Source organism: Dipodomys merriami, unplaced genomic scaffold (assembly GCF_024711535.1).
Source record: "Dipodomys merriami isolate MVZ:Mamm:240054 unplaced genomic scaffold, mDipMer1.0.p SCAF_92, whole genome shotgun sequence".
Taxonomy (NCBI): domain Eukaryota; kingdom Metazoa; phylum Chordata; class Mammalia; order Rodentia; family Heteromyidae; genus Dipodomys; species Dipodomys merriami.
Genome location: NW_027206535.1, coordinates 4,872,755 through 4,888,982, shown reverse-complemented (window position 1 = coordinate 4,888,982; position 16,228 = coordinate 4,872,755). Strand labels below are relative to the sequence as shown.

General features: G+C 45.0%; 1 protein-coding gene across 1 annotated transcript in view; it reads right to left on the bottom strand.

Annotated features, from left to right (window-relative positions):
* The window catches only part of LOC138821613 (synaptotagmin-11), a 30,293-nt gene extending 15,663 nt beyond the window's left edge, over positions 1 to 14,630 (bottom strand). The window contains exons 1-2 of the mRNA XM_070014045.1: positions 14,347 to 14,630; positions 628 to 1,454 (exon numbers count right to left, since the gene is read on the bottom strand). Coding sequence (XP_069870146.1) covers positions 628 to 1,454; positions 14,347 to 14,380 — 861 coding nt within the window. The 5' untranslated portion in view covers positions 14,381 to 14,630. The remainder of the gene's footprint in view (positions 1 to 627; positions 1,455 to 14,346) is intronic.
* Positions 14,631 to 16,228: the final 1,598 nt, after the last annotated feature.

Here is a 16,228-nt window from a genome sequence, read left to right as displayed (position 1 = left end):
GAGGAAGTAATCTGTGAGGCCCTTTGTTTTACTTTAACCATAGCTTGTCTTTGCCCAGCTAACCTCTTTTTTGCCAGCTATTCCTCTCTCCTTTCCATTTCTTTCCTGAGGTTTTTTTTTTGTTTTTTTTTTTTTTTTTTTTTTGTCAGTCCTGGGGCATGAACTCAGGATGTGAGTGCTATCCCTGGGCTTCTTTTGCTTAAAGTTAGCACTCTACCACTTCAGCCACAGTGCCACTTCTGGCTTTTTCTGTTTATGTGGTACTGAGGAATCGAATCCAGGGCTTCATGCAGGCTAGACAAGCACTCTACCACTAAGCCACCTCTCCAGCCCTTTTTTTTTTTTTTTTTTTTTTGTGGTTGCGGGGCTTGAACTCAGGGCTTGGGCACTGTACCTGAGCTGTTTTCCTCAAAGCTAGTGCCTTAACACTTTGAACCACAGGCCCACTTCCAGTTTTCTAGTGGTTAATTGGAGGTAAGAGTCTCACAGACTTTCCTGCACATGCTGGCTTTGAACTGTGATTCTCTTATCTCTGCCTCCTGAGTAGCTAGGATTACAGGTGTGAGCCACCAGCACCCGGCTTCATCCTCAATCTTACTATCCTTCCCCAACACTCTTCCTCCTCACCTGGATGTTCCTCTTGATGATGTCCCTGGTAAGCTGTACTTTGCCTGTGCTGGGGTCCACTCCTGCCAATGGCACCATGACTTCCCCGATGACATCATCCCGAGAGAAGCGATCAAAGCTGAGGACGAGGAAATGTAGCACCAGGTCCTGCAGCTGGCTGTATGGGATGCCATAGAAGGTGAAGGTCTCATCAAACACGGGGTCCAGGGTCTTCCGTAGCACTCTGGTCTTTACCCGATGCCGCTTGTCAGGAAGGATGGTCATTTTAATGTAGGGGTCAGAGCCCTGGGTCTGGTCATCCATCACGGGCAGCCCATGGGCTTCCTGGATTGTCACCACCAGAGCCTTCTTCGGGAAGTTATAGTCCACTGAGAAAGTGAGGGATCCTAGCATGACATCTTCTTCTGGAGATGAAGGAGAGGTGGTTTTGCTCTCACCAGGGGTCAGGCTCGTAATGGGGCTCCTCAGTTCTTCCCCATAATCCATTTTGATGGGTAATTGGTCTATACAAGATCTAGAGCTTGGTCCTCTGGGGCTCTTGTCTCGGCTCAGCAGACCAGCCTCTGCTGCATCCACCAACAGGTTCCCTCGTCCATTCTCCCTTCCAGGACCATCTTTGTCTCTCCTCACTTTGATGATTTTCTTCTTGTTGCTGAGGGTCTCAGGGTATATGCTGATGCCTTTGAGCATGTGAATAAACTTGTACGGTGGGGTCTTGTGCTTCTTCTCTGCCTGCTGGTGGCAGCACGTCCAGACAAAGACAGTCACCGAAACACATACCACCAACACAGAGGCCCCGATGAGACCAGCCACCACAGGTGACACATCTGAAGGTAGAGACCAGAGATGTGTCAAGACAGGTGGACTTCAACTACTGTCCATAGCTCCTCTCTACTCATTGTCTCTGCAGGAGCCCAGCTAACTTGTAACCAGGCCTCCACAGGAGAAGCCACTCATCTTGGCTTTGGAGCTTCTCTCTCCTCTTAGAGATGGCTTCCTTTCCCATCTCACCCAACCCATGCCCAATGCCCTTCCTTTTTTATTTTGCCAGTCCTGGAGCTTGAACTCAGGGCCTGGGCACTATCCCTAAGCTTCTTTTTGCTCAAGGCTAGCACTCTATCACTTGAGCCACAGTGCCACCTCTGGCGTTCTCTGTTTATGTGGTGTTGAGGAATTGAATCCAGGGCTACCACTAAGCTGCATTCCCAGCCCCATTCCTTTTTTTTTGTGCTGGTCCTGGGGCTTGAATACAGGGCCTGGGCACTGTGTCCAATCTTTATGGCTCAAGGCTAGCACTGTACCACTTCAGCCACAGCTTTACTTCTGGTTTTTTTTTTTTTGCTGGTTCTGGGGCTTGAATTCAGGGCCTAGGTACTGTCCTTGAGCTTCTCTGTGCTCAAGGCAAGCACTCTACCATTTGAGCCACAGCACCACTAAGGAATTGAACCCAGGGCTTCATGCAAGCACTCTTCCACTAAACCACATTCCTAGCCCTTACAGTTGGCTTTTTATCTCCAATTAAGAGATTAAGAGCCTCAGGGACTTTCCTGCCTGGGCTAGTTTTGAACTGTGATCCTCAGATCTCAGCCTCCTGAGAAGCTAGGATTACAGGCATGAGCCACTATTGCCTGGATATCATGCCCTTTCCTTCCTGGGCGATATGTTTAATTTCTTCACAAAACCTTGTTTCAATTTTTTTCCCCTTTGTGCTATACTGGTACCAGGACTTTAACTCAGGGCCTGAATACTGTTCCTTAGCTTTTTTGCTCAAGGCTAGGTACTGTATCACTTGACTACAGCTGGCTTCTGACTTTGTGGTAGTTAATTGGAGATAAGAGTCTCTCAGACCTTCCTGCCTGGGCTGACTTTGAATCTTGATCCTCATATCTTAACCTCTTAAGTAATTAGCATTATAGGCATAAGCCTATAATGTAATATTTGGATGACAAAGCCATCTTTGATGTACTCACCTGACCCAGTTCTTTTCTTGACCTTTTCCAAGCACTTACAGACTTGGTTTACTCATACTGATTTTTGATTCCTATAAAGCTACACCATAAGTTTGTTAAAAGTCACTTTTTTTTTTAGTGGGAATCTGCTCACCTGAACTATTAAACAGGGAATTTGCTGTATCTTTGGTTTCAGAAGGACATTATATAGTATACAGCAAAGGATTTTCACATTGCACTGGCTTGTGCTGATTGACTGACTGGGTAGGAGGAAGGATGTGGAGTTGAGTTTAGATGGTCTCTGTTGGGTGACCAAGGGTTAAAAAATGTGGATAGGCTGGGAAGGTGGCTCGGTGGTAGAGTGCTTGCCTTGCATGCATGAGGCCCTGGGTTCGATATTTTTTTTTTGGGGGGGGGTCTGGTCATGGGGCCTGAACTCTGGGCCTGGGCGCTGTCCCTCAGCTCTTCAGCTCAAGGATAGCGCTCTACCACTTGAGCCACAGCGCCAATTCTGGCCTTTTCTTTTTGCTCATGTGGTGCTGAGGAATCCAACACAGGGCCTCAGGCATGCAAGGCAAGCACTCTACCACTGAGCCACCTTCCCAGCCCCCTGGGTTTGATTCTTCAGCACCACATAAGCAGAAAAAGCCGGAGGTGGTGCTGTGGCTCAAGTGGTAGAGCGCTAGCCTTCAGCTGAAGAGCTGAGGGACAGCACCCAGGTCCAGAGTTTAGGCCCCATGACTGGGGGAAAAAAAAGTGGATGGGTGGTTCAAAGAAGAGCTCTGGGGGCTGGGAATGTGGCTTAGTGGTAGAGTGCTTGACTAGCATGCATGAGTCCTGGGTTTGATTCCTCAGTACCACATAAACAGAAAAAGCCAGAAGTGGTACTTTGGCTCAAGTGGTTGATTGGTAGCCTTGAGCAAAAGAAGCTCAGGGATAGTGCCCAGGCCCTGAGTCCAAGACCCAGCTCTTCAGCTCAAGGCTAGTGTTCTACCACTTGAGCCACAGTGCCACTTCTGGTTTTCTGGTAGTTAATTGGAGAGAAGAGTCTCACAGACTTTCCTACTCAGGCTGGCTTTGAACTGTGAGCCTCAGGTCTCAGCCTCTTGAGTAGCTAGGATTACAGGTGTGAGCCACTGGTGCCTGGCCTACAATATTTTTTTTGGGGGGGGGTCCGGTCGTGAGGCCTGAACTCTGGGCCTGGGCGCTGTCCCTCAGCTCTTCAGCTCAAGGCTAGCGCTCTACCACTTGAGCCACAGCACCACTTTTGGCTTTTTTGTTTTTGCTTATGTAGTGCTGAGGAGTTGAACCCAGGGCCTCATGCATGCAAGGCAAGCGCTCTACCACTGAGCCACCTTCCTAGCCCCTACAATAATTTTTTTAATAAAATATTTGTTTTTAATAAAATTTCAATTCCTAGGTATTTCAAATACAAATATTTTAAAGAAGAAATTGACTTTGGAAAGTATCACATTTTTGCTCAAATGTCCTTAGTAAGGCCTTATTTGCTAACTGTATGCATACATTTATGTATATATGTATGTATTTAACAGAGTAAAGAGTCCAACTCACAAGCTGGGCATCAGTGGCTGTAATCCTAGCTACTCAGAAGGCTGAGATCTGAGGATCAAGGTTCAAAGCCAGCCCAGACAAGAAAGTCCTTGAGACTCTTATCTCCAATAAACCACCAGAAAACCAGAAGTGGCACTGAGGCTCAAGTGGTAGAGCTCTAACCTTGAGCTGAAGAGACTCAGGGACATCACTCAGGCCCAGAGTTCAAGCCCCATGACCACCACCACTAACACAAAAAAGAGTCTAACTTGGGGTTTCAAGCATACTAGGCAAGCACTCTACCACTGACCAGATTGCCCTATTTAAAACTGTATTCAACCTCTGTATCTTCAATAGCCTCTTCCCAGCCCTGATTAATTTTTCTTTATATGCCTTATCTTTCTCATGTATTTATATGCATGCATATAAGAAAAGAATATAACATATTAGAATAAATACTGCCTATAATTTTGATCATATTTATTTATTTATTTATTTATTTTTTGTCAGTCATGGGGGCCTGAACTCTGGGCCTGGGCGCTGTCCCTCAGCTCTTTTCAGCTCAAGGCTAGCGCTCTACCACTTGAGCCTCAGCCCCACTTCTAGCTTTTTCTGCTTATGTGGTGCTGAGGAATCGAACCCAGGGCCTCATGCATGCAAGGCAAGCACTCTACCACTGAGCCACTTTCCAAGCCCCTATTTATCTGTTTTTGAGACAGGGTCTTGCTATTTGGCAAAGGTTGGCCTCAAATTCTCTATCCTCCTATCTCATCTTCTGGAATGCTGGTATTATAGCTATGGACCACCAGCTTCAAATTTTTACTATTAATTATTTAATTTCCCTATAATCTAAATTTCATGTGGACAGAACTTTTTTTTTGGTTGGTCCTGGGACTTGAACTCAGGGCCTGGGGACTGTCCCTGAGCTTCTTTTGCTCAAGGCTAGCACTCTACCACTTGAGCCACAATGCCACTTCCTGCTTTTTCTGTTTACGTGGTACTGAAGCATTGAATCCAGGGCTTCATGCACGCTAGGGAACCACTCTACCACTAAGCAACATTCCCAGCCCTGCAAAGAACTTTTTATCTGTTTTATTTGTTGATGTATCCTTGGTATTTAAAATATATAGCAGGTATTTAATATATTATTTCTCAGACAAATAACTAAAGAGAAACAACTCCCCCCCCCCCATATTTATATCAAAAACTAGGGCCTTGTTTATATAATTAGATTTGGGTTCTCCTGGATTCCAAGTTTATTGAAATCAAACTAGTTTCATGCCTTAAAAGTCTAGGAAAGAGCTGGGTGCTGGTGGCTCAAGCCTGTAATCCTAGCTACTCAAGAGGCTGAGATCTGAGGACCGTGGTTCAAAGCCAGCCCTGGCAGGAACATCGATGAGACTCTTATCTCCAATAAACCACCAGAAAACTGAAAGTGGCGCTGTGGCTCAAGTGCTAGAGAGCTAGCCTTGAGCTGAAGAGCTGAGGGGTAGCGCCTAGGCCTAGAGTTCAAGCCCCATGATCGACCAAAAAAAAAAAAGGCTTATCATTTTCATCTCATTTTATCTTTTTGTGGGGAAGTCTCTGAAGTCAGGAAGAACTAAGGCAGTAAGTAACATATTCTAGAACACCATTCTTTTTTTTTTGAACAGCCTTCTAATAGGTATTGGTATGGTATACTGGCTCACTTATTGTGGGCTTCTGCTCAAATCATACCTTATTAGAGAAGCACTTCCTGTCTACCCCAAGTGAAATAATAGCCCCATCACCCTTCTCCATTTTTCTTCATAGAGCTTATTATTCTAACCTATATTTGTTTGTCTTTCCTTATTAGTTGAGTTTAATCAGAATAGTGATATTGACTATTTTGTTCAATGCTATATTTCCAGATCCTTATAATCTTTATAATTGCTTATAATGTGCTCAATTAATAATTGAGTTAGTGAACTCAAAACAGTCTTGACTGATTGGAAACCCAGGATGGGGACAATATGATCATAAATATCAGAGATATCTGGGTACAAGTGGCTCATGCCTATAATCCTGACTACTCAGCCTCTTGACTGAGATTTGTGGATCAAGGTTCTAAATTTTTTCAGGCAGATGAATCTGTTAGACTCTTATCTCCAACGAGCCAACGAAAAGCCAGAAATAGAAGTGTAGCTCAAGGAGTAGAGTGGTAGCCTTGAGTAAAAAAGCCAGGCAGGAAGCCAGGAGCTGGTGGCTCCCACCTGTTATCCTAGCTACTCAGGAAGCTGAGATGTGAGGATCACAGTTCAAAGCCAGCCCAGGGAGAAAAGTCCGTGAGACACTTGTCTCCAGTTAGTCACAGAAAAGCCAGAAATAGTGTAGCTTAAGTGGTAGAGTGCTATCCTTGAGCAAAAAGGAGCCTAGGACAGGCAAAAAAAAAAAAAAAAAGCCTAGCAGGAGTACAAGGCCCTGAATTCAAGCTCCAGCACAAAAATAAAAGAACACACACACACACACACACACACACACACACACACACACACACACACACACACACACACACACACACACACACACACACACACACACACACACACACACACACACACACACACACACACACACACACACACACACACACACACACACACACACACACACCCTATCAGGAATAAATGTAAATTTACCTTTAGCCTATCTTTAGGCAATCTCATTTGATAAATTTTGGGGAAAATGATTTAGTAATTTATTTTATTTTATTTATTTATTTATTTATTTTGGGTCCGGTTGTGGGCCTGAACTCTGGGCCTGGGCGCTGTCCCTCAGCTCTTCAGCTCAAGGCTAGCACTCTACCACTTGAGCCACAGTGCCACTTCCAGCTTTTTTCTTTTTGCTTATGTGGTGCTGAGGAATCGAACCCAGGGCCTCATGCATACAAGGCAAGCATTCTTACCACTTAGCCATCTTCCCAGCCCTTTATTTTATTTTTTTGTCAATTGTGGGGCTTAAACTCTGGGCCTGGGCTCTGTCCCTGAGCTCTTCAGCTCAAGGCCAGCTTTCTACTACTTGGGCCACAGCACCACTTCTAGTTTTCTGGTTACTTGAAGATAAGAGGCTCAGGCTTAGGAAGGTGGCTCAGTGGTAGAGCGCTTGCCTTGCATGCATGAGGCCCTGGGTTTGATTCCTCAGCACCACATAAGCAAAAAGAAAAAAGTGGCGCTGTGGCTCAAGTGGTAGAGCGCTAGCCTTGAGCTGAAGAGCTGAGGGACAGAGCCTAGGCCCAGAGTTCAGGCCCCACGACCGGACCCCCCCCCCCAAAAAAAGATAAGAGTCTCATGGATTTTCCTGCTTGGGCTGGCTTTGAACCTTGATCCTCAGATTTCAGCCTCCTGAGTAGCAAGGATTACAGGCATGAGCCACCAGTGCTTGGCTTGATTCAGTAATTTAGATGACCACAATTTAGACTAAAATTAGGTAATACCAGCTTCTACTACAAACATGATTACCTAATCTGAAAGTCATAATACATATAGAACATTCTGCATAGGACTGACAATAAAATAGCTAATTTTTTTTTTTTTTTTGGTCGGTCGTGGGTCTGAACTCTGGGCCTAGGCGCTGTCCCTCAGCTCTTCAGCTCAAGGTGAGTGCTCTACCACTTGAGCTACAGTGACACTTCCCTCTTTTTCTGCTTATGTGGTGCTGAGGAATCGAACCCAGGGCCTCATGCATGCAAAGCAAGCACTCTACCACTGAGCCATCTTCCCAGCCCAATAGCTAACTTTTGTGTGTATTGTCTCTGTGAGGCAGTATGATAAAGCTATTTGGTCTGAATCAAATAACTTATTGAATAGGATGATTAATTCCTTCCTTTAGTCATTGGGGACCATGAGAACTCAGAAGTCTACTTAGGCTATATAGTAGTAGATGGCAGTGACAGGATTTAAATTCTGGTCAGCCTGACACTATAGTCCATACTCTGCATTATGGATAATCAGGTTAGTTAAAAACAAAGCCCTGTTCCAGTAGCTCATGCCTATAAGCCTAGCTAGTTAGATCATCAATGAAAAACAAGAAGCAGATCTCATAGCTTGTGCTGTGATGGTAGGCCATAACATCTCAAAGAATAAAATAGTCATACTTCACATGATTTAAAGAAATTTCAGCTGGTCCAGGTGCTGGTGGCTCATACCTGTAATCTCTACTATTCAGGAGGCTGAGATCTGAGGATCATGGTTTGAAGCCAGCCTGGGCAGAAAAGTCTGTGAGACTCTTTTTTTGTTTGCTAGTCCTGGGGCTTAAACTCAGGGTCTGAGCACTGTCCCTGAGCATCTTCTGCTCAAGGCGAGTGCTCTACCACTTGATCTACAACGCCACTTCCAACTTTTTCTGTTTGTGTAGTACTGAGGAATGCTAGGCAAACACTCTACTACTAAGCCACATTCTTAGCCTCTGTGAGACTCTTATCCCCAATAAACTATTCAGAAAAAGCTGGAAGTAGTGCTATGGCTCAAGTGGTAGAGCTCTAGCCCTGAGCACAAAGAGACTCAGGGACAGTGCCCAGCACTCAGTTCAAGCCACAGGAATGGAGGGAAAAATCTGGAAACCATATCAAAAAAAAAAGTGAAGAAATGAGAGCTGGGAATTTATCTAGGAATAAGAATCATCTTCAGTTATAATTATTTTACACATTTTGATGGAAGGGGCTTTGGAACATATGACCAACATCAATGTATTTGGGCTATAGGAAGATCTATTTTGACTTAATAAAGAGTCAAATTATTGTTAGAACTGAATTACAATGGCCCAGATTGCTTCATGAGGCAGTAATTCTTCATTAGAAACATTTTCATTAGAAACATATGGCTCTGTGGCAGAGTGCTTGCCTACCATGCATGATGCCCTGGGTTTGATTCCTCAATACCACATAAACAGAAATAGTAGGAAGTGGTGCTGTATGTGGCTCAAGAGTTAGAGTGCTAGCCTTGAGTAGAAGCAGCTCAGGGACAGTGCCCAGGCCCTGAGGACTGGCAGAAAAAAGAACAAAGAAAGAGAAAAAGAAAAAGAAAAAATTTCAGCAGATTGTAAAAAAATTTCAATGCAGCTGGGAAGGTGGTTCAGTAGTAGAATGCTTGCCTTGCATGCATGAGGCCCTGGGGTTCGATTCCTCAGCACCACATAAGTAGAAGAAAGCTGGAAATGGCACTTGGCTCAAGTGGGAGAGTGCTAGCCTTGAGCTGAAGAGATGAGGGACATCACCCAGGCCCAGAGTTCAGGCCCTACGACCGCCTTCCCCCCCCCCAAAAAAAAATTCAATGCTTATAATCCTGGCACTTAAGAAGCTCAAGCAGAAAGACTATAAGTTTGAGGCTAATTTAAGCTACATAGCAAGCATGAGGCCGCCAGTACTGAAAATCAAATTGAGAAGTTGCGTCATACATGGTGCTGGTCTTGGAGCTTGAACTGCCTCTGAGCTTTTGTGCTCATGGCTAGTGCTTTACCATTTGAGTTGTAGCTCCACTTCCAGCTTTTTGGTGGTTAGTTGGAGATATGAGTGTCAAGGACTTTCCTGCCTGGGTTGGTTTCAAATGTGATCCTCAGATCTCAGCCTCCTAAATAGGTAGGATTACAGAGCCACCAATAATGCCACAACAGACATATTCTAAAAGGGGATCATTCAGTGAGACTTCGACTATATGGTTCTGAAATTCTTTCTACATAAACATTCTGTGGCTCTATGAAAGTTGAAAATTGACCTGAAAAGAAGGTGTTTCACTTGAAAATAATGTGGGTAATAGTAAAACCATTATTAACAAAAGAAATCAAGGTGATCCTGTTCATGTCCATATTGAATAATATAGTTCAGTTTAAAAGTGTGAACCCAAAAATGCTTATAGAGAGAGGTTTACAAAATGGTAGCAGTTGGTCTGGGAATGTGGCTTAGTGGTAGAGTGCTTGCCTAGCATGCATGAAGTCCTGAGTTTGATTCCTCAGTACCACATACACAGACAAAGTCAGAAGTGGTGCTATAGCTCAAGTGGTAGAGCAGTAGCTTTGAGCAAAAAGAAGCTCAGAGACAGTGCTCAGGCCCCGAGTTCAAGCCCCAGGACTGGCAAAAACAAAAACAAAAACAAAAAAAACGTGGCAGCTTTGATGGTAAACCCCTTGAGATCAGGGCAGAAATCCCATCCTGCTCATCTTTGTATCCTTCCAATTGTCTGACATTGCATAGGAGCTCTGTAAATACTTGTTTGAAGAACTGATTGGATTTAGTCATCAATCAGAATGGCTACGGTCTGAATAAATGGCTGTTTATACCCAATCAGAGATATTTCTACAGACTTCTTGCTACTGCTTAGTGAAATGAATACTAATTGTCTCTATGAGAAAAGTGTGTAGTACTAAGACAGGTATGTTGGGAGAAGTTGAGAAGTTGAGAAGCCAAGACTGGGAGATGGGTGTGGAATTCTTTGGCTCTACTCTGCTTACAATACATCAACTATTATTCTGAGAAAATGGCAGTAGGGTGGAAAAGAGGGAAGATGAAGTATTCTCATTATTCACAATGATAACGAAGAAAAAGAAGAAACACAGATACACCCATTTATGGATTATTATTATTATTATTATTAGCTGTGGGGCTTGAACTCTGGGTCTGGACCTTGTTCCTCAGCTGTTCAGTTCAAGGCTAGCGCTCTACCACTTGAGCCACAGCGCCACTTCTGGTTTCCTGGTGGTTAATTGAAGAGTGTCATGGACTTTGCTGCCCAGGCTGGCTTTGAACCTCAATCCTCAGATCTCAGCCTCCTGAGTAGCTAAAATTACAGGTGTGGTCCACTGGCACCTGGCTCAATTTGTGGATTAGTTAGCTGTTCTATCCTATCTTGTTTCCTACTCTTCCTTACGTTCTTATTCATTTGAGTGCTTATTATACCCCCAAATACCCCAAATAATAAACTAGAAAATCAGAGATGCCAAAATTCATAAGTCCCTCTGTCTTGCTTTAAGCAAAAAGTTGGCAAGGAAAGGAATTTGGGTTAAAGGGCTGAAGGATTTTAAAGAAGCTGTAAATTGTGTGACCTGTACTGTTTGTTTGTCCTTCAAGGTCATGGATAACAGAATGTCACTTTGGTGTATCAAGCAAGTCTTTCAAATGAAGTATTCCTTGAGAAGTGAAAAAGCTAGGAGTGGTAGTTTTCTCTAGGGAGAAGGGTCTAGAGAACTGCCAGATACACCTGTGCCTTTAACCTTTGCTCAGATAGATTAGTTGTGGTGTTACTATTTCATGGTGCTAGAGATTGAAGCCAGGGCCTTGTCCATACAATGCCAACACCCTGCCATTGAGCCACCCACTCTACCTCCAATTCGCGTAGCTCAGATTTGACCTAGCTCAGACTTTATTATTAACACTTTCTTTCCTAAATGTAGACTTTTACTGTCAAGTTAGCCAATAATACATTGGGATGAAAACAAGCTTTGGTATCAGCTAAACCAAAGTTTGGTTTAAATCCTAGCTCCATCATTACTAGTTCATTTGCCTTTATCCAAGTATTTTATCTTCATGAGTCTTGGTTTCCTCATTCCTCATCCTTTTTCTTTTTTCTTCTCTTCTTTTCTTTTTTCTTTTTTGCCAGTCCTGGAGCTTGAACTCGGGGCCTGGCCACTGTTTCTGAGCTTCTTTTGCTCAAGGTTAGCACTCTACAGCCTCATCCACAGAGCCACTTCGGGCTTTTTCTGTTTATGTGGTACTGAGGAATGGAGCCTGGGGCTTCATGCATGCTAGGCAAGCACTCTACCACTAAGCCACATTCTCAATCATTTCCTGATTTTTTTTTTCATTTCCTCATCTTGTGACTATATTTTTGTTAAGATTAAATAAAATACAGTACATAAAAGGGATTATATATATATATATATATATTCTTTTATCCTTTCTACTAGTATTCTCTCTAAAGGAAACCACTATATTATGTTCTATATCATCTATTTTTCCAAGGACCCTGGAATTGTAATTAGAAAAAGGTATCTGTGGAGAAGAGGACATAAGAAGAAAATGAAAGAGCAGGAAGAAAAAATAGGTTGTATATATGATTAAAAAAGGAACTTAAACTTGGAAAACTTAGGACTCAAAAGATAAGGATGGGGGCTGGGAAGTTGGTTCAGTGGCAGAGCGCTTGCCTTGCAATGCATGAGGCCCTGGGTTCTATTCCTCAGCACTACATAAGCAAAAAGAAAAAAGCCGGAAGTGGCGCTATGGCTCAAGTGGTAGAGCTCTAGCCTTGAGCTGAAGAGCTGAGGGACAGCGCCCAGGCCCAGGCTTCAGGGCCCACGACCGGAACCCCCCACCAAAAAAAAAAAAAAAAAGATAAGGATGCAGATGGGGCTGGGAAGGTGGCTCAGCAGTAGAATGCTTGCTTCACATGCATGAGACCCCGGATTCGATTCCTCAGCACCACATAAACAGAAAAGGCCAGAAGTGGCACTGTGGTTCAACTGGTAGAGCACTAGCCTTGAGCTGAAGAGCTCAGGGATAGCATCCAGGCATAGAGTTCAAGCCCCATGACTGAAAAAAAAAAAAAAAAAGATGCAGAAAGTAAAGTAGAAGAAAGAAATATGATTGACCTTTGGGGAATAAATAGGAATAAGTATTTAATGGGTGTGAAGACTTATTGTCTGAATACTTTCCTTCTGTGAGATCTTCCTTATAATGAGAGTCTAGAGCTCACTGGGTTGTGCAGATTGACGTATGTGTTTTACTAGCCATTGGGAAAAGCCATTTTCTAGCTGGCTTGTGTTCCTAGTCTATGGAATCTGATGCACAAAACATTCTGGATTGTCTGAAGGACAGAATTTCTTTTCTTTTTTTTTTTTTTTTGGGTCCGGTCATGGGGCCTGAACTCTGGGCCTGGGTGCTGTCCCTCAGCTCTTCAGCTCAAGGCTAGCGCTCTACCACTTGAGCCACAGTGCCACTTTTGGCTTTTTTCTTTTTGCTTATGTGGTACTGAGGAATAGAACTCAGGGCCTCAGGCATGCAAGGCAAGCGCTCTACCACTGAGCCACCTTACCAGCCCGAAGGACAGAATTTCTTAAAGCACATGACGGTTTTAGGCTGGCAGCAGCAACTCTCACATAGTATAAAAGAGGAAGAAGGAGGGTAGATTGATTTTATTTATTTATGTAACTAGTGAGCAAGCATAAGAAGTTTTCTTTCCAGTAAATTCTGGAAGAATTCCTAAGAAAAGGGGGGAAAAGGACTTGCTTCTCAAGCTTGTTTCCCCCACTTTCCCACCTATTTCTCACTCCACTTTCTGCACCAAGGGAGTGTTACAGCGATCTTGGAGCCCACAGGGCTGGCTGGGTTGGGGACCAGCAGCTCTGAGATGACGTAATGCTTTCTTTGGTACACAAAGCGGCCTCCCCTAGGCTGGGCCTCTTTCGCCCCTCCCTCTCAGGCCTGGATCAAGCCCCCGCTAGCACCAAGGCGGGTGAGTCCCCCTTTTTGAAAAGCCAGTCCGGGCAAACAGGGAACAAAGGCCCCGGAAGGAGAGTCTAGGCGCTGCCAGGAGGCCCAGAAATAGACATCACGTCATCCCCTAGCCTAGCAGCGGCAAGCGCCATTTGGTAGCATCAGAAGGACCCCACCATTACGATGCAGAATGGAGCTTGCTGGGCTTCCTCACAGCTCCAGCATCCAGCTGACCGGCTTAAGGAGTGGCTTCCTTTTTGCTCCCCACCCCCGCACCCCTCTCTCCCCAGAGGCCACCGCCTCCCCTGGCTGCCAGCCACACAGTCTCCAAGCTGCCATCTTGATGCCCCATCCCACTTGCCACCTCCCTCCCCCGCAGCCCTTAGAAGTGGGAGGGGGAGGAAGGGGCACCGCCCTGCGTGCCCCAAGGGGAGGGCTCGGCCTACCCCACCTCTCCTCTCCACAGAAGGAGGGGTTCACGTCCTCCGCACGCTGGCTGTTTTCACCTCCAGCAGTGCTGACAGTGCACCGAACAAGGTTTTAGCATCCTGGACATTCCCACCCTCGGGGGCCCTCCGGCCTGGCCAGCTCCTGCATCCCCACAGCTCAAGTTCAGGCGCTGTTCACTGACCACTTACTTATTTTATTACCTCAGGCCTGATTCTATCAGGACTGGCACTTTGAAGGATCCTATCTGGGATTCACTCCCAGCCCATTGCTTGGGCCTTTCGGCTTTGCAACGGTTCTGACCACTTCAAGCTTACTTTGCCCGACTCTACTTACCAAAGCTAGGTCGAATGTTGGTGATCTCAGCCATGTCGTAATCAGAAGCTGTTGCTATAAATGCTTTTGCAATGGTCAAATAACTCTGGTATTCCTCAGTCAGTGCCGAGGCTGCTGCTGTAGAGCTCTAGATCAGGGGAGGGGGAAGGTATCTGGTGGACGTCTCCTGCGACGGTCCGGTCCCTGGTTGTCAGCTGCGTTCTCCTCTCAAGATGCTCCAGGGATGCTCTGAGCTAAGGATGCAGGTGCAGTGAGACTGGTCCTGATGCGAGATAGGCTCCGCCTTTTTCCGAATGACCCTCGGCAGGAAGACTCCGCCTCCGTCCGAAAGGTTCCGAAAGGCAGACCCCGCCCCCTTCCCAGAGGTCTTCGGGAGTAAGCTCCTCCCTCTGGCGAGTTTTCCCGAGGGCGAGGCCCCGCCCTCTCACGCGCTGGGAGTCAGAGGCAAAAATTCCAGTCAGAGGCAAAAATTCCAGTCAGAGGAAAGCCGCTTTGGTGTGAGCCGGTTTTAGTGAGTGGCAAACATCTGTGATCTCATTTGGAATGTGAGGCAGGAGAATCGCAAGTTCTAGAGACCTCAGAAAACAGATTTGTAGGTAGATAATAATGACAGTTTATAAATCCTGTGATTCTTAGCTCCCTGGGCTAGTACAGGAAAATATTCTGGGTTCTAAGACTTTGGAAAAACAAAATTCTGTATTGCCTTGATTTCCGTATCGATTGCCGTTATTTTTATGCATTTCTGACACCATAGACAGTAATTATGGAAAATGTCTTGAACTTTAGAAACTGAATAAAGACCAAATCTGTAGATGGTGGCCCAACTCTGAAATTTTGCTAAAAATCTTTAATCATACACATAAAGTTGAAATTTGTGATGTGTTAAATCAAGTTTGTTTGTTTGTTTTTTTACCCTGAAAAGTGCTTTACTCAGTGTTGACTTTTCCACTTTAATGAGCTTCACGTGCTTATGAAAGGAGGGGGGAGCAAACCAAAACATGCGTTCCTAAAGATCAAAAGGAGGACACAAAATTTCTGGAGAAACAATAACTTCTGGAGACTTTCTTGTATTTTGGAGAGTTGGTGTGATTTAGCTAAAGTCAGGTTAATGGTGATTATTGCCAAATACATGAGTTCCTCCCCTCATTTTATGTGTGGAAACTTCCTTTCTGGATTCTGCTTACACACTGTTGCTTCAAATACAGAAATACTTGTCATGAAAGCATTTTTCCAGCTTTCTTGTAGAAAAGTGGAAAGAACATGTGCCTGGAAATAATTTTTATTCAAAAACAGTTATTGGACATTGACTAGGCTTGCAGTCACCTTCTTGGACATTGGGTCCATGCATTGACGGGGCTGAGATGACAGATACCTGATTCCCTGGTGACAGAGGAACTTTGTAAAATCCCCCATTAAACTTTAGTCACAGGTACATTGCAGAGACCACATCACCTAAATTAATATCAGCACTTTTTTTTTTTTTTTTGTGGGTCGTGGATCTTGATCTCGGCCTGGTCCCTCAGCTCTTCAGCTCAAGGCTAGCACTCTACCACTTAAGCCACAGAGCCCCGTCTGGCTTTTTCTGTATATTTGGTTCTGAGGAATCGAACCCAGGGCTTCCTGCATGCGAGACAAGCACTCCACCACTAAGCCACATTCCCAGCCCCAACCTCCCAGTTTTTAATAAGATTGCTCCGTGGGTAGAGAAAGCGAACTGGTCCCTTTAATACTCCCCCCCCCCCCCAGCCCGCCCAATAACAGACGTACTTGCGATGTGGCTTCATTGGCCCTCAACTATCATGGCGCTTGGTGTTCGGCGCATGCTCCTTGGTGCCCTGAGTCTCCGCGCTCCTGGACTCGGGGGCGCGCACGACAGTCTCTG